This window comes from Pseudochaenichthys georgianus, chromosome 3 (assembly GCF_902827115.2).
Source record: "Pseudochaenichthys georgianus chromosome 3, fPseGeo1.2, whole genome shotgun sequence".
In the NCBI taxonomy this organism is placed as follows: domain Eukaryota; kingdom Metazoa; phylum Chordata; class Actinopteri; order Perciformes; family Channichthyidae; genus Pseudochaenichthys; species Pseudochaenichthys georgianus.
Genome location: NC_047505.1, coordinates 22568590 through 22593740, shown reverse-complemented (window position 1 = coordinate 22593740; position 25151 = coordinate 22568590). Strand labels below are relative to the sequence as shown.

At 41.4% G+C, this 25151-nt stretch overlaps 1 protein-coding gene across 11 annotated transcripts in view; it reads left to right on the top strand.

The window, feature by feature from the left end:
• The first annotated feature begins 460 nt into the window (after positions 1-460).
• The window catches only part of madd (MAP-kinase activating death domain), a 50046-nt gene continuing 25355 nt past the window's right edge, over positions 461-25151 (top strand). For 6 of the 11 annotated variants that reach the window (XM_034106659.2, XM_034106652.2, XM_034106654.2 and 3 more), the window contains exons 1-15: positions 462-882; positions 9180-9392; positions 12369-12992; positions 16083-16386; positions 17445-17576; positions 17709-17822; positions 18234-18314; positions 20153-20209; positions 21373-21545; positions 21969-22204; positions 22296-22452; positions 22590-22693; positions 22778-22977; positions 23477-23730; positions 23977-24110. In XM_034106659.2, the coding sequence (XP_033962550.1) occupies positions 9334-9392; positions 12369-12992; positions 16083-16386; positions 17445-17576; positions 17709-17822; positions 18234-18314; positions 20153-20209; positions 21373-21545; positions 21969-22204; positions 22296-22452; positions 22590-22693; positions 22778-22977; positions 23477-23730; positions 23977-24110 (2629 nt within the window). In that variant the 5' untranslated portion in view covers positions 462-882; positions 9180-9333. Of the gene's footprint in view, positions 883-9179; positions 9393-12368; positions 12993-16082; positions 16387-17444; positions 17577-17708; positions 17823-18233; positions 18315-20152; positions 20210-21372; positions 21546-21968; positions 22205-22295; positions 22453-22589; positions 22694-22777; positions 22978-23476; positions 23731-23976; positions 24111-25151 lie in introns of all 11 variants that reach the window. The other 5 variants (XM_034106661.2, XM_034106653.2, XM_034106663.2 and 2 more) reach the window with 2 other exon arrangements.

Here is a 25151-nt window from a genome sequence, read left to right as displayed (position 1 = left end):
ACATACATTATCCCCTACACAGCTGTTGATGTACTTATTTTATTGTATTGTTTTAAAATGTTGAACTCCAGTGCTTGCTGAAGCATTGAAGTGATAACATTAGGACACTATTTTTTAATAACCTGCCCAGGGAATATACAAAATATTTTAGATAAACTGAAATATTAAACACAGTCTCTGGTAAAGATAATATTTTATAATTAAAGCAAGTGTAAATGGTAAATGTATTATTGATATGTCTTCTTCGCAATGCTTCATTTTTTGATTTTAGTTATATTATTGTGATGAACATAGGTAATAATTGCAGTTTTGGGGGGGTTGGGGTATCTCCATACACCACTTGTATAGAGCCTTAAAAAAGCTTCGGCCGGCCCTGGCAGGCGATCAAACTTAACTAAAATACTTCAAACTGTCAGACTAATATTTTAGTGAACTATTAGAACCACGGCGGCACTAAAGTCAGTCCCTGTGGAGCGGTTGAGGTGCTTTTCCTCGGGCTTGTAGGATCTCTTCCGTTAGGTCTGAGTATGCGGAACTCCCTTTACACCGATGATGATGATGATGATGATGATGAGGAGGAGGATGTTGTGAAGGCAGGTTGTAACCATAGACTGTAACTGACTGAGCCGCCCGTCCATCTAGCTCAGAGGCGGACACACACTTCACATAATTTATTCATGCTGCGAAACAGTCTGACGGAGAAGCTACCGCCTTTCAGCCGTCGTTTCCTAACGATACACTGTGTTATAAAATAAAGAAGGCTAATTCAGAATACCCACCGCCTCTCTGCTTGTGTGACCGTGGAGGACACCCACCTCCCAGGCCGTCATCAGCAGCTGGCTCCCCAGCGGACGTTAGCAGCTAACCGGCTAACGCAAGCAGGTGAGGCTGGTCTCATTCTTCGTTTCTATTTTAACACACCTATCGTATGTATGCCTGTAACATGTGAAGTGTTTTGTGATGTTGCCACCGTGGTTTGATGTGTGACGTTTGTTTTATTGGTGAGATAAACCGCTCAAGCTACTGTTAGCAGCTAGGCAGCTAACTAGCTAATCCATCCGTGACGTAGAAAACCATAAACCTACAGGATGCATCTGTAGGGGTGAACATGTAGGACAAGGCCTGACAGCTTGTCATAATTCATAAAAAAAGACATCTCCTGTAGTTAAAATGAGGCGTTGGCTTCGCCTTTCCACGTCTATCACTCAGCATCATTGCAATACGATGATAAACTAAAGATATTCAGTGCAGATTAGTGTTTTATTCATTCCTCCCATATAGCGTTAAATTACTGTGTGAAGGTAAGGGAAACACAGCACGATATAAACCAACACTTATTAAGTGTTTATGCTAAAGAAGAGCATTATACATCTACAAAACCAACCATGTATTGACTTGCATGCTTATCTCGCATAGATAATGTACAAAGTCCACAATAATGACCTTCCTGACTGTATTCATAGGTTGTTTAAAATTAAAAAGAGACATATAGTAGGATTTAGGTTAATAGTTCTGTTTGAAAATGCAACGGTAAGGACAAATATCAGGAACAGATGTATTTCTGTCAAAGGGGTTACCTTATAGAGTAGTCGTGACTAGCAGTCAAGAATGTATTCACTTTGCAAAGACAGTTAAATAAGGATGTAAACAAATATGAAATGATTAGTATTGTGTATGACTGAAATGTCTTTGTTTTATATACCCTAAAACATGTTTCGAAAAAGGGTTGACTATTAGAATAGGCTGTATAAGAAGCCAATGTATAATAAAGGTTTAGCTTACACCTTTTTGGTCTTATTTTTTCCTTTATTATGTAATGCCTTTTTGTATTTATTTTTTGGATGTTTATTCTTTTTTGAAAATTGTTAATAAGGACCAACATAATTTACTACTACTGCTGCTGGATTTCATCCTGCGGTCAGCATATGTCTCTACTCTTATCTCTACATTTGATAGTAAAATACTGTGTATCTCCCGTTAGCTGTAACTGACACCCCTTCATTGTAAATGTATCGCTGTTACAGAATTGATCAGCAGTTGTATTATTTGACACAATTGCAAACCAGCTTTCGACACAAACACGACTCAAGAGATAAGGAAGGGGATTTGATGCTAAATGGATTTAATGACCATTACACAGTAATTATAAACAGAGGGAATTGTTGATATCAGGAAAGTGAAGAACAGTGTAGAATATCATCCTGGTGCAGGTCAAACATCCCTCCTTTATTGTAAGATGCAATGGTGAGTAAGAAATGCATCACCTGTGAGGAGGCATAGTGCATCGTGGTGAACTAGAAGTCAAGAAGCTTTAAAGTATAGTGTCTTTTCCAGTACAAAATAGTATAGTATAGTATGGCATGGCGCGTTTCCACTGCAGCCCTCGCTCGGTTTGGTTAGGCCTTATTATGCCCGGCTCACTTTAATGCTGCGTGTCCATTACGGCCCGTCTACACTACAGCGTCGAAAGCTCCAAGCTGCTCCAAGCTGCCCATTCACTTTCAATGGGGTGACGTCACGTAGCCGCGCTTTTTCGCCGAACTGAATTGTAGGTAGCAGAGCGAGGCGTCTCAGGCGTCCCAGGCGACCAGAAGTTGAACATTGTTCAACTTCTGGTCGCCTGGACGCCGGAGTAGCCAGCGCCAGCCAATCAAATCCCGTTTCCCAAAATCTGACAGCTGAAGCGCCAGCCAATCAAACCGCGTCTAAGCTGGGAGAGATATCCCGCCGTTCATTTCTATATTTCAAAAAAAGTCGGAGGAGAAACTAACTATCGCCGTAGCGAATCACCCGGTTTTGTATGACCAGACCCTCTTCACCTACCGGGATACAAACCGGAGGAACCAGGCATGGAGGGAGGTGGCAGAGACAGTGGGGGAAACTGGTAGGTTTTCGCCTGTTTGGGGAGTTTATATATATATTGCTCGCATAAAATCCCCGGGGTTTTTTGCTTTGTATGTCGGGGGCGGGAGATTCATGTGATTGGTTGTTGGCCGTGTTGCTTGAATTAAATCCCCAAGCTCCAGACACGCCCAGCTCCAAGCTATTTTTGGAGCTGTAGTGTGGACGCTCCGTTACAGTTTAGGAACTGGGGCAGTAACTATAGTAACACAGTGTAGGCGGAGCCGTGACGTCATCTTCAATGAGCGCCCCAAAAAACAACACAGCCGTTAGCTCTTAGCACTCAGAGCTCACAGCTCTTCATATCTGTTCAGAAACTAGACACAAGTTAAACAAGTACAAACCACAGACTGCCTGTGTCATGGTGAATACAGTCGCTGCTTTATTTATGTCTGTATAGGCCGTTGCTGTGAGTGTGGACGGTCGGAGCATATACAACGTTAGCTTAGCCAAGCTACATTTAGAAAACACGCATTTTAAAAGGGTTTTTCGCCTGCCGTCTGTCTGCAGACTTGTCAAAGCATTAATTCATGGTTTTTACTAACCGGTATCAGTATGTTGTTACTTCGGCATCATTTTGAAACGTGTATTATAATTAAATCACGGTCAAATATGTTCATCTTGTTGTAGTTGTAGCCCCCTTGCCAGCGATCCTCTCTCTAGTTTAGCATACTCAGCCCGACTCAGCCTGGTTGTTCCTGGCCCTAGAACCACGATTTAGTCGGGTCAGAAAAAAGGTGAAAAAGTAGCCCCGGGCCAAAACTAGGCCAAGTGGAAACGCAACCAAAAACGGGCCCCGCACGGCTCGGCACGCTTAAAGCGAGCTACCCGCTGCAGTGGAAACGCGCCATAAGTAGCCATTGTTGTTACCTCGTGTCACAGAGGGGAAAATGGCATCTACCATCAGAGGGTTAGTGGTTTGATCCCTTCCCCCTGCAGGCAACATGTCGAAGTGTCCTTGGGCAAATACATCATCAACCACACACTAGACTTATTTAGCCTGGACAAGGTTTAGAAAACGTGCTTCTTTCAGGCAGTATTAGAAATGAATATATAAGTACAGAGGAGAGTGTCACTTTTCAGTGTAGGCGAGATACTGAGCCAAACCGTTTTATTGATAGGGGACCAAAATAGTTCTTATATCTGTTCAGCCGTGGAACAAAGTACGATTGGTTCAATAAGAAAATATTCAAATCTAAAGGTTACAACGAAATGATCAATACTTTCTACACTTCATCTCTCTCTCGTTTGCGTGTCCTCGCATGACTCAGTTGAACAGATTCTTCTCCATCGCTACTTACTGCTGTTCACTGTGACTAGCAATAATTGCTGTCCATGCTGTAGGCCTGTGAATCATATCCATCTCTCTGAGCTTATATAAGCAGTGCTGCATGCAGACCACGCTGACCACATTCTCACAGTGTTGTAGTGTTTCCTTTAGTCTCTTTTATTCCAGAGAGAAAGGTTCAATAACAAGCTCATCAAGTACATTCAGCAAAGTGGCGTTGTCCTTCCACCTTCTTCTAACATGTATCTTTGTGCTGGATGAGTCGGCCTCCTGCTCTGCTTCCAGCTCAGCTGCTTCATAAAAAAGCCATTTTGGCTGCACACCAGGAAGCATTCATGCTGCCAGACCTGCATGTTGATTCATTGTCCTGATGGTTTTGCAAGATAAAGAGGCAGAGATCTGTGTTCTGCATATGGGCCTTGCCCTATGAATATATTTATGTGGTTGGAACCATTCCCCCTCTGTTTTTAGTCTTTCGCTGTGAGGATGATGCAAATTGTTACAATGCTCAGAGTTGAGCCATGCATGTAGAACGGCTAGAATAGTGTGAAGAAATAGCTTTTAAAATGGAGTGTTTCATACCAGTTTCTCAGAGCAAACATACTTGTTAATGTTTAATAAGGTTAATTTTGGTCTTCTTGTTTATAGAAGGCGCATTAGTGTCAGCTTGCAGTGTATTTGAATCATTTTGCTAAATGTTATTCGTGCTGACATTAAGCTGACTCATCAGACATACTTCAGCCCACTTTAATGCTGTTGAACCATGTCTTCTCATGGCACCGCACACATTAAATAGTGTTGGTAAGCTTTCTCATTCCGTGTGTTAATAACCCTGTCAAGTAACCTTTATTTCTCCCCAAAAAATAGTCAATAAAGAAGCTCAACATTGTTTATTTGACTAATGTGTCAGTGACAAAGGCATAAACATTTCCTCTTATGGATCTATTTGAGGTAAAAAGAGAACAAAAAGAGAGTTATTTTGCCATTGTCACTAATTAGTATAAAAGCTCATTCTGGTTATAGTGGGCCGTAGACTCCATCACCATTGTATCACCTCATTTGGGGGATAGTGAAGAGACATTGTTTTGAATGAAAGTCTTCTGGATTATTATCTTAAGTACAATTTACTGTCTTACATTCTCCATTAAGAATAATCAAGTTAAAATGTCTTTTGTCCCTTTGTGAATGGCTCCTCTACTCATGAGTCATGAGTCATGAGTGGAGCTCTTAGACATAATTAAACCCATAATGCATCTGAAGCCTTTGGTGATGGAGTCACCTCCCTGGACACAGCTGTGCTCTTGCGCAGGGGGTTAATGACACTGTGTGATGGGAAGCGTGACTCTAGTGTCCCACTCCCACTCATGACTTGCATGCAGTCCATTTGTCTGACCTGTTGTCTTTGAAATCCACATGTAAATCGCAGGATTTTCACAATCTTCAACTATATACATATTCAATAGAAAATACAGTCTCCATCATATCATATCACAATATTGACAAACCTTTGTGTGTTCATATTAGCATATTTATTTGAAGCAACTGCTTTTGCTTTAAGGACTAACTGTGTAGCTGACAGCTGTTGGGACAGAGAAACATGTCAGTACAAGTTTCAAAAACAGTAAAAGGGTAGAAAACGACACAGAATCTGTCAGGATGCGTCGTGGTGACATTGACACCGTTGTGGCACACACAGGCTGCGTCTCGACAGCTCTTATAACCGCACTGAAACGGGAGAATCTGCACAAAATGTGCATTAACTCGTAAGTTAATAGTTATTTATAACACTTGTTTTTTAATGTCATAACCATAGATAATAATACATTTATTTATTTCACACATTTTGAGAATTAGGTTAATTTGTTAAAATACAAAATGTTTATATTCATTTTTTACTCATTGAAATATAAGGGATTGTTTGCTCATTTAAGACATGGCACATATTCTAGTAGAACACACGGGGTAGTCCATTTCCCCCCAGGCTACTCTTTCAATAGCAATGCATAAATGGAACTGCTGGTACACGATACATCCATTAGCTCACCAGGGATAACAGCCTTTAAGAGACGGTGAAAGACTGCTGGGAGACGTGGAGGTTTTGTATGTAGTGTTTGTTGGTTTTATTAAAGGCTGTGTTCAGCGTTGCATGACACGTTGTTTAAAGGAGATCCTGCCACTGTATATTTTCATCTTCGCACACAGTTGCTGATGTCAAATATGTTTGAGCACTTTTTGTATTGTCTCTGCTTCACTTTGAAGTATAATATATGTATGATATAATAACATATTAGTGCTAGGTTTCAGCAGTGTAAAGCATCACGAGTTAGCAGTCATGTTTAGGTGCTTGATCCTCAGAATACAAAAGCAAGAGCTTCTTTGTGACCCAGAGCCACCATTTTATAACGCTGGGAGAAATCTGTTGTGGGAGAATCAGAGATACCAAGTCCTCTGCTTCAACTGACAAAAGACTAGACTTCACATCAGACACACGTTGTTCTTTGAAATAGAAATGAAATGCGTTATACTCTTTTGTTGCTGTTCACACCACTGTAGACGAAGAACACAACAACATTAATGGCATTGAATGAACAGTAGTTAAATAACATATTTTCATCCTGACAATGCACATCAGTAACATATCACATTCTTGCAGCTAATAGGGTGACATGAATTATCACTGGGAATGTGAAAAGCGCCTAGCACAATCCCAACCCATAATCCTTACCGTCCCCTGGTTGTTTTGTTTGCTTTTTAAACCGAGTGGCTCATCAAACAGCTCATTCAAAGCACTGCTCCTGTGAGACGATTGAGCAACAGTGTTTGTAGCTTTGTTTGACTAAAGCACAGCCGACTAGTTCATCGCTCATGTCCTGTCACCGAAGCAGCTGAAATATTGTTGCAATGCTGTCGGTGAAAAGCTGTTTAGCTGTACTTTATGGTGCCGGGTTGGAAATGTACCGTCCTGCCGAGTTTACAGTTTGGAGATTATAGTCTCCTGACTGTGAGATGATGCTAGCCTGCAGCTGAAAGTGGCTCCATGGTGGGAAGAGCCTTCTGTAGAGGGGCTGCAGTAACCTGTTAGTCACTGGGCCATAGAGCAAACTGTGAAGGTGCTTATTCCACCAAGACCCGTAAGCTGCTTACCATTACAGCGAGCTTCCAATGAAAAGCCTGTTATCCTCCGACGAAAACGAACGGCTAACATATTGATCGTGATATGGGTGCAACTTGTACGATCATTTTCATTAGCAAAATGATCTGCCTATTATTTTTTAGGTCTATTTAATGTCAGGAAATACTGGTCTTGCTTTTTAAACTCTTATTTTCTCACTTCTAAACGAAAGGATATTCAATATGTGATATAAAATGGAGAAAAGTAGGATGTCTCCATATTTGGGAGGCTACAAACTGAGTTTTCTGACAAATTCAAACGATTCACAAACTTGACACAATTGGGTCTGAAATAATGATCAACATATCCGTGCAAGTCATAACAGAAAAATCAGCGCTCAACGTCTCGCAACACTTTCAAAGTTTTAGAGGAATGCATTTTTAATCCTCTCTGTTTAGAAGGATGTTTTTTTATTTGGCTGTCATGTCTGTCATCTTTTGTGCTCTGCCAGCATGTCATTGTATGCCATCTACTCTCTCTGTAGAGATGGTAAAAACGTCAACATTGTTAATGTCTTTCTTTTTCATGCAAGATATGTAGATGTGACATTGAAATGACATTTGCGAGGTACAATGCTCTGAAGAAGAAGAAAAACATCTTAGAATATTTTATTTCTGTCAGGTTCAAGTGCTTTTGTGATGAGCAGTCAAACTAAAGTGTTTGGGTTGTTGTTCTTCACTTTCAGTCTTCTCCAAAATACAATTTAGTGTTGCATTTATGCTTCTTGTCAATGGTAAATAGTGAAATAAAACAGATCCCCGGATGGGTGTTTTGAGGACAACACAACATTGCTCTCTGTCTGCTCTCGTGTTTACCCAACCAATAAGGCCCCGGCCACACGAGGACGAAAACGGCTAGACGCATAGGATTAACGCAAACGCAATCGCAAAAAAGCTTCCGTCCACACGCAATAGTCATCCGGATAGTGTCTGTCCACACGAGACCGCTCCGTTTAGCTCCAACCGCTGGAGGAGCTGCAGTACATATGCCGAGCCTGTACGTGACGCTGTAACTTCCTCCACAAAAGCAGCGAAGAAGCATGGTTGTCATGGTTGCCCTTCTGTTTATTCTCCGCGGTGGGGGCCGAGGGAACCGGGCAGAGTATTTCGCCAGTCAATGTGTATTAAAGTATAAATCTTCCGGACAAAATTATAAAAGTGCCGGTCAAAGGTCTTCTTTGTTATTTATTGAGCTTTAAAACAAATGAATAACGACTCTATAATATAATAATAAAATACACGGAGCCTCTCTTTTTCCTCCCTCTCTTCGGACAGCGCCAGTGTCTGTCTCATGCAGCAGCTGATCCAGTAATGAGTGACCCGGCCGACAGTACGGTCTATATGACACTAAACAGTAACGCAAACGACCGTTTTCGTCCTCGTGTGGCCGGGGCATAAAACTCCTATCTCGTAGATCTATAAAAGATTAGGCTCTAAACGTGCTTGTATGCACACAAACCATCTTGTCATGTGGGTTTGAAAGACTGTCTGTATTAAATAGTTAGCACTGACTGAAGTACTAGATGAGACGGATACAGGAAGAGGGGAGACCGCTGCGAATAGAATAGAATAATAGCTTGCACCTTGACATTTTGAAAAAAGTAAAAGACCATAAATCATGATGCCATATTTGGCCCAATTATACAGCTCTGAAAAATCATGTGACTGGTCGGTCTTATGCAGTGCTGGTGGAGCAGAGGTCTACATAATGCATCCTCAAGGTTTCTCATCTGTTGAAATTCCAGTGTTTATTCAATTATGTCCATTAAAAACACATGACCTAAATTAAAATAGTTTTCCTCCTTTTCTTGTATTGCAGGTTTTCATTTTTCTTGAACCATCACTATGAAAATCAAAGAGCTGTGTTTCCACTTTACACCGGATCTCTCCCAGTTGTGATGGAAAGGCAAAACTGACTTGAGAAGGACCATAAATCCTGGATGCCATAACGTAAGGGACGTTGTCAATCAAAGATGGAGAAAAAGAAACCATGCCCTCGCCTCCTCGACTACCTGGTGGTGGTCGGAGCAAGGTAAGAACTTAACCTAAAGTGATATTGTACTTTTAGTTTAAAGGAGTAAACGGGTCATCATAGGGAGGGTGTAAACACTGTTTTGAAAACGACTGTTTAGGCATAGTAGTTGAGGAAATATAAAGTATTGGACTGATTTAACATCGATTACGTTTTGTCTCAAGCATATACATAAATAGATTTTGTGTGTTAGGGATATTGATGTCATCATGACTCAATCATTTTGAATGATTGTGCTGCTCAAGGGGATGTTGTTGCAGAGATTCCAGCAGATAAACCCAGTGATCACACAGAAATGTGCACAAGGCAACATCATCACACAAACGCTGTATGTGTGAGCCCACCTAGCACCTACAGCTAGCTTTAGCTTGAACCTTGGCATTGTGCTAGTTACCTGTTTACTTTACAAATGTCAAGAGAACATTTGAGTTGCCTCAGTTTCCAGAGTCGTAAAACGCCGCCTCACAGGAAATGAATGAATGAATGAAAACTTTATTACAGACTCAGGGTCCAGATAAAAGACAAGGCATTAGATATAATAAATTACATGCATAGCATAAAAAGAATTCATAGTTTAAGAATAATTTAAATCAGTGTCCTACAAAGAGACAACTATACCAATGTCTCCACAGCTGCGATTGGTAGCGTGTAGTACTAAACCTTATGTTCGATAAGGCCAAGAGGATTTCATTATCAGAGTCATTAAGCCGGCAAATACATTTATACATAAGATTTCTTAAAACAGCTTGTAGAGTATTGACTCCTGCAGCCACAAACATTTCACTTGCACTAGACCATCGAGGTCTCTTCAGCAATATTCTCACGGCATCATTATAAGCTACTTGAAGTTTCCGTAAACTTGCTTTTCTGTAGTTTAACCACAAATGTGCAGTTTAGAGCGGTGTGCAATATGCTCTGAACAGAGACATCTTCACTCCATCTGTACATGCACCAAACTTACGTAGGAGAATGTTTGCTTGTGCATACATCATGCCGCATTGCCTATAAATATCTTCATCATCTGTCTACTACCAATCTACTTCAATATCTACTACCAATCATGCATCCAGTATTACAGGCTCTCAGTCGCTTGGACAGATCATCAATATAGAGGTTAAAAAGAACTGGGGACATCATTCCACCTTGTCTGACACCATTGCTAACCCCAAATGGGGCTGAGACCCTATTGCCCCATTTGACTTGCATAGTCTGGCGGCCATACCAGTAGACCAGAATTCTCACAATGTATTTGGGCTCCCCTCTTTGACTCAGTTTAACAAATAACTTCCTATGATTAACACGATCAAAGGCTTTGGAAGCATCAATGAAACACATAAGAACTGATGAGTTATTACCTCTATATTTGTTGACAATTTCCTTTAAGGCATATATACACAAGTCAGTGCCATGTTTAGCCTTAAAGCCAAACTGGTTATTTGTTGAGTTAATAAAGTAATCTAATCTGTCCAGCTGAATTCTTTCTAGGACTTTTGACAGTATGCTGGCTAATGCTATGGGCCTATAGTTATCTAGGCTTCCCACTTTACCGGCTTTGTCCTTAATAACTGGCACCAACAGAACAGACAACATGGAGTCTGGTAACAAGCCATGACTCATGAAGGCAGTAAAGCAGATAGAAAGAAGAGGAGCTATCTTTACACTGGCATATTTAAGATGTTCAGCAGAAATATGATCTACACCACTGGCTTTGTTGTCCGACAGCTTGTTTATAGAAATGAAAAGCCGTGGTGTCACTGTCTTGGCATATGATAAGACAAACTGGACTTCCCGGTAGTCAAATCCTCTTCTTATTCTACCCTGCAAAACACCCTTTAACATTATCCCTCTGTTCCTCTCTTATTGTTTTGTTGATCTCAACACAGTTTTGTCATTTGTTTATTTTAAGAGTGGACTTGATTGAAACTTTAAAGATTTTGCTTTGGATTGTATGCATCACCGTATATGTGGCATGCATAAAGAAGGATAGCAGCACATTGTTTCAAGCACAGTAGCCACAGGGGGAAAGGACGATTCACATGAACACCGTGAAATTAGAGGATTGTCAAGAAATGATGAATGCTTAGTTGTGGTTGGATGGTTTTTAGTAGTGACTTTACATTTCTTGTAATTTAGCAGCTAAATATAGTTATACATTTGCTTTTATAAGCTACAGACTACTGTCACGGTTTGTTACGGCCCGTCCACACACGGGCATGAAAACAATCTTGAAAAATCTTGATGCTGGGCGTGTCTGAAGCTTGGCGTTTTTTTACAAGCAACGCGACCAACAACCAATCAGATGAATCTCCCGCCCCGACATACAAAGCAATAGCAATGTTAAAACGAAGTAAACTGGATATAAAATCCCCAAACAGGTGAAAACCTACCAGTTTCAACCACCTCCCTCCATGCCTGGTTCCTCCGGTTTGTATCCCGGTAAATAGTTCTGGTCGTAAAGAACTGGGTGATTTGCTACCGTAATTTCTCGTTTGGAATATGAGGAAATGAACTGCGGTCTGGCTCTCCCAGCTTGCACGCGGTTTGATTGGCTAGCGCTTGTACTGGCGGGATTTGCATAAACGGGATTTGATTGGCTGATGCCAGCTTCGAAAGCATCGGGAGCATCAAAAGTTGAACATTGCTCAACTTTTGATGCTCACGATGCTTGCAAAGCCACGCTCCGCTCCCCACAATGCAGTTCGGCGAAGATTCAAAATCTTCTACGTCACCCCATTCAAGTGAATGGGCGGAGCTTTGAAAGATTTTTTTCATGCCTGTGTGTAGATGGGCCGTTAGTCATTGCAATCAAGGTCTCCTCTCCTCACATAATAACCATTTCAAATCAAATTCAGAACTGTGTTTGAAGGGATATTGGATTTGCAGATACATCAGATATGAGTACGGAGAACATGATCATAAAACGACATACAACAGCTTCTTTTAATACAAAGCAAATATTGTCCTTCTCTCCTCCAGGCAACCAAGTAGTGACAGTGTGGCCCAGACCCCTCAGCTCCTCCGCCGCTACCCGCTGGAGGACCACCATGACTTCCCACTTCCACCAGATGTGGTGTTTTTCTGCCAACCAGAAGGCTGCCTGAGCATACGCCAGCGCAGGGTTAGCCTTCGCGATGACTCGTCCTTTGTTTTCACGCTGACAGACAAGGACTCGGGAACCACTCGTTACGGAATCTGCGTCAACTTCTACCGCTCCTTTCAGCGAGGGCATCATCGCGCCCGTGGGGACAAAGGTGGCCACGCGGCAGCAGAGACCGCTAGTGATGGATCAGATGCCAGCAGTGGAGGCCCACCATCCTCAGTGTTATCGCCACCTAACAATGCTGAGTCGGCAGCTACGTCCGGGGAAGAGAGCGGAAAGCCAGGTGCCGAGCCAAATGCCGGCAAGTCCCCGCAGCACAGGCGCAGCGCTGCCAAGATGGCCGCCAGGAACCGCAACAGCACGCTGACCTCACTGTGCATACTCAGCCACTATCCCTTCTTCTCCACCTTCAGGGAGTGCCTTTATATTCTCAAGAGGCTGGTGGACTGCTGCAGTCAGAGGCTCACCCAACGAGCTGGGCTCCCTCGCACCACCCAGAGGTGAGACTGGCAGCTCTTTCTTGTTGCTTACCCTCTTTTTTTTCTTCTGCTTATGCATCATGGTCCACATCAAAACATACATGAACTGTTTTAGGCCTATCTTGGTTTCTTAAGGGGGTTCTTCTTCAGCTGCTATTAACAATGATTTCATTCACTAGAAGTCAGTTAAATACGAATTATATTCATGCTTGCCAGTTGATGATTGCTTATTGCTTTTGACAGTCCATGACCTTTTTTGTTGAGCCACCCTCAGGCCTTTGATCATAAGGGCTCATCAGGCGGATCGCCCTGAGTACGTTCATATGGCCAAGGGCATAAAACCTTTGATTTAATGAAACCATGGCATTTACTTTTCGACCATGAATTGTTATGACTGACATGTTTGCTATGTTTATTTAACTCTGGACTTTACAGCCTCGATTGGGATGAGTCATAAAGAAGCCGTCCCCTGATAAATGTGTACATGCACACCTATGAAACCTTTAAAAAAGAATGAATCGCTCTGCTTAAAAACTATGATAATTAGGTAAATACAGCTCATGCTTGTGTTGCCCTTCATCCTCTGTAAGCTGTTGATTAACATAATTGCAGTCATACTGATATTGCATGCAAACTATGAACCACACAACACAGGGTTGGCACAGTTGCTTAAAATCCTTTTTTTCTCAAGAAGGCTGACATTTTTTTTTTATTACAATAAATAGCAAAGATTTGTTGCTCTTAGTGTTCCTGCTGATATTGTTGCCAGTCCCTACGGATTCTACCCCCCCCCCTCCATCTGTTTCTCCATTATTCCACCTGTTGTGTGTTTGTTTATTTGTGTTGCAGGAATATTCTGAGAGCCTTTGTCTGTGGCTCCATGCAGGTTTGCAGGCCATCTGCAGCTTGTGTCACATTGCGCTTTATGCTATCTCAACCCACCTCAATGATAAATAATAGCGAGAAAACCACAGTGCGTTGGAAAGGTTTTGTTTTGCAGCAAATATGATTTCACCAAGTGTGTGATATAAGCTGAGTTACAAATAACGTTTTCTTAGAAAACCATATAGGATATAAAATGTTTTCTTTTCGAGTAGTTCAGTGGGGTAATTTCTACTGATGGTTGAGATGCGTTTTGGTTTGCCACTGGAGGTACAACTCTTCTCCAGGAGCTTATTGGGTTTCCTTCTGAAACACCATAGGAAGAAATAGCAAAGTCATTTGCCAGTTAGACTTTAGGTGTTGAACGTAATCTATCTTGATTTTTTCTTGAAGTAGCACCAGGATTGATTGATTTAGATTTAGTTGAATATGCAGTAAACAATAAACCAGAGCTCGACACTGTATTTAACTCTGTGTTACATGTTTGGATGTGGCAATTTCTTTGCAGTGCGCTTTAGGTTATTCTGTTGCCATGGGTGACACATAATGGATTGCAATTTTGAAGAAGCAAAGTGTTAATTAGGCTGTCGCTTCACACCGGCTTAGGCCCAGCATAATTCTATGATTGTCGGAACCCCGTGGTGAACATGTTTTCTAGGGCTGCTACTAACAATTTCTGTTCATTATCGATTCATCTGCCGATTATCTGCCATGTTTTTTTCTATTAATGGTTTTGTTTATAAAATGCCAGAAAATCCGTTATAGTTTCTCAAAATGGAAGAGGAGATCTTTAGATGCCATTTGAATGTTTAAAAACATATGTTCAATTAAATATGATGTCAGACTGTAAACAAAGAAGTACATTTACATATGCAGCCTAAAAAGACAAATGTTTTCATGTGAAAATGACTTACTAATGATTATTAGATTTTACAAATATTGGGTGATTTTTTTTTTTTTGTCGATCCACTAATCAACTAAATGGGGCAGCTCTAATATTTCCGTTCCATTCCTTTATTTTATAACTGTATATATATATATGTATAAGTGCAGCTTTCCCCTCATCACTACAAAGGATTGTAGGAATGTGTAATGCACAGCTAACCTCACATCTAGACCTTTTCCCCTGGTAAAATGCTGGAGCGGCTCCCCATATCGTTAATATAGATCACTGGTTTCCCTGAAAGCCTGGAGAAGGACCTTTTTAGCCAAAGGCTCACCCAACCTCATCATGTTTTTCCCCCGACATGGTGGGTTGAAAAGTGGTGTGGCACAGACGGAGAAGGAGGAGAGCCGCTGCCTGATAGCTGCGAGCGCTTGGTGCTGTGGTGCTCTGACAGATTGAGGTCTCTGGCTGCCTTTGGGGAGCAGCTGCAGTTGGTGGGAGGGCTCCAAAGGACTAATGATTATCTCACTCCTTGCCACACACACACGCACGCACACACACTGAGTATACACTCCAGAGAGGGTTTAATGACACCATGTGTGTGGAGGGTTTGCACATCAATATTGCGGCAATTAAAAGCTTCTTTTTTTTTCAATCTCATTTGGTAATTCTATTAGTGATTTATTTTGGTTTGCTGACGGTAACTGTTAACACCAATATAATGAGCAAATTATTTTATTTTATTTGTTTGAAATCCTCAAATTAATGATTTGTAGCAGCTAGCAACAGTTATTTAAGAACATATTTGTCATCATTGTTCCTTCATTTGACAGAGATTGGGATGGGTAATCATGCTGTTATATGCAGTAACTGTTCAATTAGCTTGGCCCATGAGAAGCAATCAGTTGCAGTTGTGTTTCGTTTTAAGAGTAGCATTTGCAATGACATAGTCTCTTGAGCTAGTGCTGAAATTACTTTGACATCTTTTATGCTTTAGGTCTATCAAACCATAAGGACAGATATTTAATGAGTTCTCAGATTTGATGATCTATTGTCTCTCTCGGTTTTATTTCATTACAAATGTTATAAATGTTATATCTCATGTTTAAGATAGACCTTTGAAAAACCATCACATTGTCCCATGACATGATGTCTTCAAATTGCATGAACGTCATGGCACTGGACTGATAAGAGAACCAAACAATTTAAAGATATCACATTGGATTTAAGAAACTTGAGGTTGATTTTTCAATTTCATGAAAATGAACGAGAATAATCTGTAATGAAATAATAAAAAGTCTCAAAAGAATTCTGAATATACTCTCTGTTTATGACCTTCCCAGGGACACGATGTGGCGGGTGTTCACGGGGGCGCTGTCGGTGGAGGAGAAAGGCAGCCAGCTGCTGGCCGACCTGCGGGAGATCGAGTCCTGGGTGTACCGGTTGCTTCGTTCCCCGGTACCAGTGGCAGGTCAGAGGCGTGTGGATGTGGAAGTCCTGCCCCATGCACTCAAACGGCCGCTCACATTTGCCCTGCCTGACAACTCCCGCTTCTCCATGGTGGACTTCCCCCTGCACCTGCCCTTAGAGCTGCTGGGTGTGGACGCCTGTCTCCAGGTCCTCAGCTGTGTGCTGCTGGAGCACAAGGTAAGGACGGCACAGCAGTGAGTTCATGGGGAAAACTGCTTTTATCATTCATCACTTCAGCCCGCCTCTTTGTTCTCCTTTATATAAGACCAGGAGGAGATGTGTGGTTGTCTTCACCAGTGGGATTTTATTTAAAGACTGAACTGATTTTTTCAGGGAGAAAAGAGTGGCCAAGCTATATATAGTGTGATTTGATCGGTCAGGGGATACTTCAGTGCAGCTGCATGCCCCCGCCTGGATACAATACATTTTAAAGACATCCTGAGGAATGATGCCCAGAGTGACCTTCATCCGACATGTCCTGGGTTCCGTACAGTCCCCCGCTGTGACCATTTCATGGGGAGTGGAGAAAACATGATGGCAAAAAGAAGCCTGCGGACACTATGACTAAAATGAAAGACTCCTCATCTCTGTCTCTCCTATGTTTAACACTAGAAGCATTTGTAGGGATGTAATTCAAATCCTTGTTTGGCTAGCGATGGTGTAGTGTTCTGTTGTTGCTATTGTCTTACCGTGGCATTGATACACAGGCTCATTTTCAATTACCCAAAGAAAACCTAAGCTTCACAGCTTCAGTCATACCGCTGAAAAAACATACTGCTTGATAAATGCTGGACAAATACTCTAAAACTAGCATTTATCTGGGGCACTTACCTTAATAGATGTTTCCCATCCAAAAAGTAGTTTTTATTTACCCCATACCTGTATAAAAGGCTGCCATCTTGTGTTCATTCATTTATTTTCCATGTGAAGATGAATTCAAAAATCATTAAATCTAGTCGGGCTGAACTAAGTGCTGCCTGGAAGCTTTCAGAGTGACTGTAAGCACTTTGTGCTGCCAAATACATTATTTTTTAATAAAAGCTCAGTTTTTAATATTGCTGTACTGAATCCAAGGCAAATTCAGGATACCACAGCTTTATATTATGGACAAAAAAGGAAATATGGAAAGATTGGACAAATATTTCTGTGATAGACCAGCAGAAGAAGTGAACTAGCTGGTATAACAGTATGGACATCTACCCATCAAGTGTTTCCTGTCTCTTGTTTACCCTCAGGTCATACTTCAATCTAGAGATTACAATGCTTTGTCAATGAGCGTCATGGCCTTCGTGGCCATGATCTACCCTCTGGAGTACATGTTCCCCGTCATCCCCTTACTGCCAACATGCATGGCCTCTGCTGAGCAGGTAACACTTATCTTTCCTCATAGATGCATTCAAATAAATGGGTGATTCCTCAAAGTTTTCAATGCATGAAATGTGATCCATTGTGTTAACATCATGTTGTGACTGACTGTGACTGTGGTCTCCTCCCCACAGCTCCTTCTTGCCCCCACCCCCTACATTATAGGAGTACCCGCCAGCTTCTTCCTCTACAAAGCTGATTTCAAAATGCCAGACGACCTTTGGCTTGTGGACCTTGACAGCAGCAAGGTCAGAACATTAACTCAATGTCCTGCTCGTCCTTCTGATCTTGTTTAGTCTGTTTTATTGACGGAGATGACAGAGAGATCTATTAGTTAACAACCGTTATGCCTCCGGGATGTCCTCCCATACATCCCATTCTTATGAATGCGATCCCTCTCAAACGGCTTGAAGGAATTTCTTCAATTTTAGCTTGAAAGGGGAATCGAGGAAGAACTGATTTGACGATTCACAAAACATGTACTTGTCCTTGAAAATGTATATGCTAATTGTTACACTACACACATCTCGAATAAAATAAAACAGTAAAGTGATGACATTTTAGATGTAAGCCTCACTGTCGACTGTTTGTCAGAGGCATACAACTCTAAAGTTATTGTTATTTTTTTTAATTGATTTTGGTGTTTTACTTGTCTACAGGTTATAGCACCTACCAATGCAGAGATCCTACCACCTCTTCCAGAGCCTGAGGCACTCGAGCTCAAGAAACATCTCAAACAAGTACTGTGTGATTTGCGTGATTCCTCCTAAATGTGTATCTATAAAACATTTAGAATCTGATGTGCTGTGGCATCTGGGTCTCAGCCCAAAGCTTCTTCTGGCACATGGAGCAGTCATGAACCAAGGGGCTGGAGCTTTCATGTTTGCTCCCGTGACTGTTAGCACTTCTTATGTAAATGTGAAACTTCTCTTTCAGCAGTGTGAAGATTAGGGGCTCCCTTCCTCAACACAGTTGTATGTATTGTAGATGAGTGTGAGAGCCTTGGAAATTGGTTTTGTAGTGCACTAACGCAAACAAATGGTTTTTTAATCTTTTTTTCCTGTTTTCTTTGCATGCTCTAGCTGTTAGAGGTAAAATCAAATACTAGGACCCTGCTACCCTTGCAAATCCTTTAGTTACGCTGGTAGTAACTAACTTGTCCCCTCTAACCCGATTCTCCAATATAACTCCAGAACCTGGTTCTGATTCATGCGACACCTCACTGTTTAGTACTTCCACGCTTTGAGCAATCACACAAAAACCCTTCTAAAATAATGCCTTTAAGTTGACCAGTTATGTTAAACGAGAACAAGTGGTTCATGGTAAGGCTCACATATAATAACAATTAATGACATTTTTCAAATCATATTTCACATGTTTTTAAAGGAAATCATTCAACAACAACTTTTACATTTTTTTTTTTTACCATAAATCCAACTTTACGTTTTTAGTAAATACAACCAACACAGACCTTTCGTCATATGTTTTCTTTTTTGGTTAAAACCTTTGCATGCACATATTTTGTTTATTTCCCTTGAATCAGAGCCGGTTCATAAGCAGTGTGTGTGATTAGCAGCTCTTTCCCATGTGTGCGGGTGTGTGACTGAGAGGCTGGTGTGTAGGAGTGTGCAAAGCCTCAGTTTAGCAGTTGTATATTTGGAAACAAACACAATATTGGTATCTGTGAATGGAGAAAATGTCACTGAAGACGGTTTTACTGGTTATCTGTAGACTCTGATGCCAAAGCAGAATGCTGCTGATGGGCGAGTCATTGAAAATACTTGCACCTAGAACGGGATTAGAAAAATAAATGTGTCCTTTTTTAAGTGACTGATTTATTTTCTTGCACAGAAATGGCAGTTGTATCATTTCAGCTGACCCAATATTTTATTTTTGAGCCGTTAGACAATACTACTTAGGCTTTAATTTTGCTTCAGGTTCTTTATTGTGCAAGTATTTTCTCTATGTTTTTGAAAAGATCTGCTGTTTTTGTATCAGTCATCACCACTCCATTGTAACCGCTGGTGTATCCCAGTTGGTCACCATGGATGGTCTCCATGTGTCTTTTAGTGGCTGTTTTTATAGGGTGAAGTCTGGTTTTTGGTCACATTTTTGCTTGTCTGTGTTTCTCACTGTCTTTCATGTTGATCATAAAAAATCATCATCATCCTATTCCTCTTTCTCTCCTCTCAAAATGTCTCTCTCTTCGCTCTCACTCTCTCTTTTCTGGCTATCCATCACTTTCTGAAATCAAACACAAATGTATCTTTTCTTAACTCCTTCCTTCAGTCAATTATAGTATTACAAATTGAAACATTGATGTCAAAAATGCAATCAGCTTATCATTCACCAAGTTACATCTATTTGATTACCCTTTTGTTTGGGCACAACAATAAACTAAATGACTGTCAGCAAAAAGCAGACAAATAGAGAAGCACTGTTGAAAGGAGACAAAGAAAAGGAAAGGGCCACGATGATGTTGTGGCCCTCCCGTCATGTGCTGTTCCAGTGTCGGTCACAAAGTTTCCATCCCAGGCCTTCATGTGATTCTCCTCGCATCTCTTTATCCCCTTCCCAGTGTCTGGTTAGGTTGACCGTGATCACCCAAAAGCAGATCTTCTCCTCTGAAAATAAGGTTACTCATTTCTCCGAATGTGTAATGCCCCTGCACGGATATCTTCTCTCTCACATTATTTTGCTTGTCACTACTACTTGTCTCCTACTCTTTCAAGACCTGACTAAAATGCATAACAACAGAGTCACAGAATGTTGCGTAGCGGTTTTTTGATACACTGCTTAGCTCTGGCTTGAGCATGACTGAATGTGCGTGCATCTATCTTGGCTTAGTTGGCTATCAGTGAGTGTTTTCGTAACCAAAACAAGATATGATGAAGCTAATCGCAAAGTTAACATTCATCCAGACCCAGCAACTAAATGTTCCATTATGCTAAGCTAAACATTGACACTTGAGTCTGCAGCAGTTCCCTCAAAACAAACCATGCATAGTAACTCACTTCCCTTGTTCCCCTTCTCTACAAAGTGACGCGCCCACCACAGGCATCAACATGCACAAATCTATTCCCTCCGGTCCCAATTCTTATCCAATTCTTATCCAATTCTTGCAGTCTAATTGTTTTACCTCAAAAGAGATTGTTCATATTTATAAATGTCTCAGATAGGAATTATCTACCCCCAAGATAATAATTTTCACATCAATTACTCAATTACCCAATTACCTTGAATTCTTAAAGAAAACTGTTTTTCTCGCATGCCTTTTTCGACGCAAATTAAATGAAAACATCAGGTTCAAACTCTCATACATCATGTGTGCCCTATATTCCAAGTTTCCTTTATTCTGTCATTACTCACTTCTTCCCAAACACATACATTTTTCACTAAAACGTTGCTATTTAAAACAAACTGTGCATGTGTTTGGAAAGAGTGAGTATAAGACAATAAATGAGACTTGGATTATACCGCACGAGTTGTGTGAGAGCTTCTAAATGGATGTGTTGATATATTAAGGCGGTAAAACTGAATGAACTTAAATTCATCAAGAATTTTCTTTGGTTTTTAGATTTTGTGTCCATCGCCAAGGCATGCGATAAGGTTCCTTTAGGTTGAGTAATTGATATACAAATGGTCATTTTGTGGGTGAAGTATTCCTTTTAATTGCGGAAATCATTATGAGTAACTAAATGTTGATGCCAATAGTGGGAGTGGTCCATAACAGCGCTCTGTTTATGTATTCAAATCCACTGCCATGTTTATAACTTGTGTCACTTTGACCTCTTCTAGGCCTTGGCCAGCATGAGTTTAAACACCCAGCCCATTCTGAACCTGGAGAAGTTTCAGGAAGTTCATGAGATGCCCCTGCTCCCCCCCGGACGAGACAAAGCCTCGCCTTCCTCCACAGAGTTCAACCCCCTCATTTACGGCAATGACGTTGATTCTGTGGATGTAGCAACCAGGCAAGACATGACTGTCTCTTCCTATTGTTCATTTGACATGTTTCTTTTGTCAATTCAAAGTGGGAAGAACTCTAAAGAGGGAAAATATATAAGAAACAATTAGATTTAAAGATTCACAAGGATGGAATTGCAGAGCTGAAAACAACAAGTTTGGTGTCCCACATACTGATATGAAAAACAATAGTATTTATCTTACAAACTGCACAATTTGAATTATATAGATATTTTGGATTAGAAATCTGAAGTAATTATCAGCTGTAATTATATTATCTGAACAACAACAACAACAAAACTAAGAACTCTAATCTGCTAAAAAATTCACTAAACTTCAATAAACACGTATATTGTACAATTTATTTTTAGACCTATTTTATTGACAAATGAAAAGACGTTTTTAGCTGACTGAACTTGTTTCTTTCACAGGGTCGCCATGGTACGGTTCTTCAACTCCCCAAATGTTCTCCAGGGGTTCCAGATGCACACCCGCACACTGCGCCTCTTCCCCCGGCCTGTGGTGGCTTTTCAGGCCACTTCTTTTCTGGCATCTCGGCCTCGCCGCTCTCTCTTTGCAGAAAAACTTTCTCACACCCAGGCTGTGGAGTACTATGGAGAGTGGGCTCTCAATCCTACCAACGTCGCGTTTCAGAGGATACACAACAGTAAGGCTCACTAAAGACGATGGCCTGTATCTCGTCTGATATGCCTTAAAGTTTGTTTAGTTCATATCATGCTCTGTACACTTTGTTTCAGATGTGTTCGACCCCTCCTTAATCGGGGACAAGCCCAAGTGGTACGCTCACCAGCTGCAGCCTGTACTCTACCGAGTGTACGACGGAAGCTCTCAGCTGGTTGAAGCTATGGCCGGCCCCTTGGAGGATGAGGGCAACGAGTCAGATCCCACAGACAGGTAAGACATTCATCTAGGTAACTAAAATTATATATATTTTTTTAAATCCCACAACAATTAAATCTGCTTAATTAAGTTGATCATATTATTTACTGTAAGAGGTTTAAGTTATTGGTTTTACATTGAATCTGTTGCAGTGGCAGTGACAGCGAGGCTTACGATGACTCCAGCTCTTCCTACTCCTCACTCGGAGACCTTGTGAGTGAGATGATCCAAGGTGACATCCAGGGAGACACACCAAGTGAGTAGTTGTTTCAATATCACTTACATTGTGATCATTTCATACCATATACCACCCTTGTAATATTGGACCTTGATGTCTTAGGCTTGGACCCGCCTACCCATGCTGCACTGGGAGACGCTAGCGAGGTGGAGTTTCAGGACTTCCATGACTTCAGGGAAGGCTCGGAGGGTCCATCCAGTGGGGACGGGCCTGCAGAAGCCTCTGACGGACAACCTCTTCGCTCCAGCTCCAGCACAACTGCAAGCTCAAGTCCCAGCACGGTCATCCAGGGAGTCAACCAGGTGAGTTATTCAGTGTAAACTTACATTCAAAATATATTTTTAAGCTTGTAAATACCACTTTTAAAAAGAGAGCACAAGGGCTGTCACAAATAAGGATTTCAATAAACAATTATTGTGGGCAAAATAAATCACGATAATAATGATTGTGATATCAATAGAAGAAAAAAACAAACACTTTATGACTTTATTGTGCATTTTTTCTCCTTTTCTTTAGCATATTGTTTTTTTGTTGGTGGGGTGTTTGGGGAGGGAGACACAGCCAGAACTTAAAGAAACAAATAAAACTTAAGAGGCGATTGATTATTGACACAATATTATCAAATGTGTATTATCAACCTGATATCAATGCTGATATATCCAACACTATCAAAGCTGTACATTTTTTGGAAAATATTAATGGCGAAACTAAAGTAATGTAGAATTGACCTTATCTGTATTGAAATAAGGGATAGGAGAACAATAATAATATTTCCCATGAATCCTGTGCTAATTTCTCCAGGAGCCGGGGGAAATCCCTACAATTGAAGTACCAGCAGGTGCCGCTCTGCAGAACCCTGCCTCCGGATTGGTCAGTCAGCCACTCCTCAGGCCTCCGGCTGACGCTGGCCTGGCAGACCCAGCCAACAAAAAGCAGGAGTATGACAACCCGTACTTTGAGCCTCAGTATGGCTTCCCCTCAGAGGATGACCCTGATGCAGAAGAGCAAGTGGAGTCATACACCCCCCGATTCAACCAGAACCTCAATGGCAACAAGTGTGTTAAACTTGTTCATCACTTGAATGAAAGCAGCATCATCATCATTCAAATGGGCTCTTTGACCGACCATGCAATGTTTCAATCAAAACCCAGCATGTCAAATTACTCACTTCCATTCATGGTGGTCTTGAATCTGTGGTGGTGTGATGTTGTGGTATGGTGCGAGTGCTTGAGTTTCCCATAGTGTGCGGCTTTGTTCCTGTGTATATGACGCATGTTAATGTCTTGTGATCATTTCTTCAGGATACAGCGTCCTTTACGTCCCAGCAGCCTGAGGCTCCCTGGAGAGTCTGATGGAGAGGGAGACAACAACTCACCAAACTCCACCATTTCCAACAGCAGCACTGACGGTTTTGGCGGACTCATGTCCTTTGCTAGTAAGAATATTGAAAATATATTAGGTTTCTATTGAGTTAACTCTAGCTTGTAAAACTTGAAAAGTGGGCTGATTTCTATGGGGGATTATGAATTGGATCACCAAAACTATTAGCATATACAGTGGGGCAAAAAAGTATTTAGTCAGCCACCAATTGTGCAAGTTCTCCCACTTAAAAAGATGAGAGAGGCCTGTAATTTTCATCCTAGGTATACCTCAACTATGAGAGACGGAATGAGAAAAAAAAAATCAAAAAAATCACATTGTCTGATTTTTAAAGAATTTATTTGCAAATTATGGTGGAAAATAAGTATTTGGTCAATAACAAAAGTTCATCTCAATACTTTGTTATATACCCTTTGTTGGCAATGACAGAGGTCAAACGTTTTCTGTAAGTCTTCACAAGGTTTTCACACACTGTTGCTGGTATTTTGGCCCATTCCTCCATGCAGATCTCCTCTAGAGCAGTGATGTTTTGGGGCTGTCGCTGGGCAACACGGACTTTCAACTCCCTCCAAAGATTTCCTATGGGGTTGAGATCTGGAGACTGGCTAGGCCACTCCAGGACCTTGAAATGCTTCTTACGAAGCCACTCCTTCGTTGCCCGGGCGGTGTGTTTGGGATCATTGTCATGCTGAAAGACCCAGCCACGTTTCATCTTCAATGCCCTTGCTGATGGAAGGAGGTTGTCACTCAAAATGTCACGATACATGGCCCCATTCATTCTTTCCTTTACACGGATCAGTTGTCCGGGTCCCTTTGCAGAAAAACAGCCCCAAAGCATGATGTTTCCACCCCCATGTTTCACAGTAGGTATGGTGTTCTTTGGATGCAACTCAGCATTCTTTCTCCTCCAAACACGTCTAGTTGAGTTTTTACCAAAAAGTTATATTTTGGTTTCATCTGACCATATGACATTCTCCCAATCCTCTTCAGGATCATCTAAATGCTCTCTAGCAAACTTCAGACGGGCCTGGACATGTACTGGCTTAAGCAGGGGGACACGTCTGGCACTGCAGGATTTGAGTCCCTGGCGGCGTAG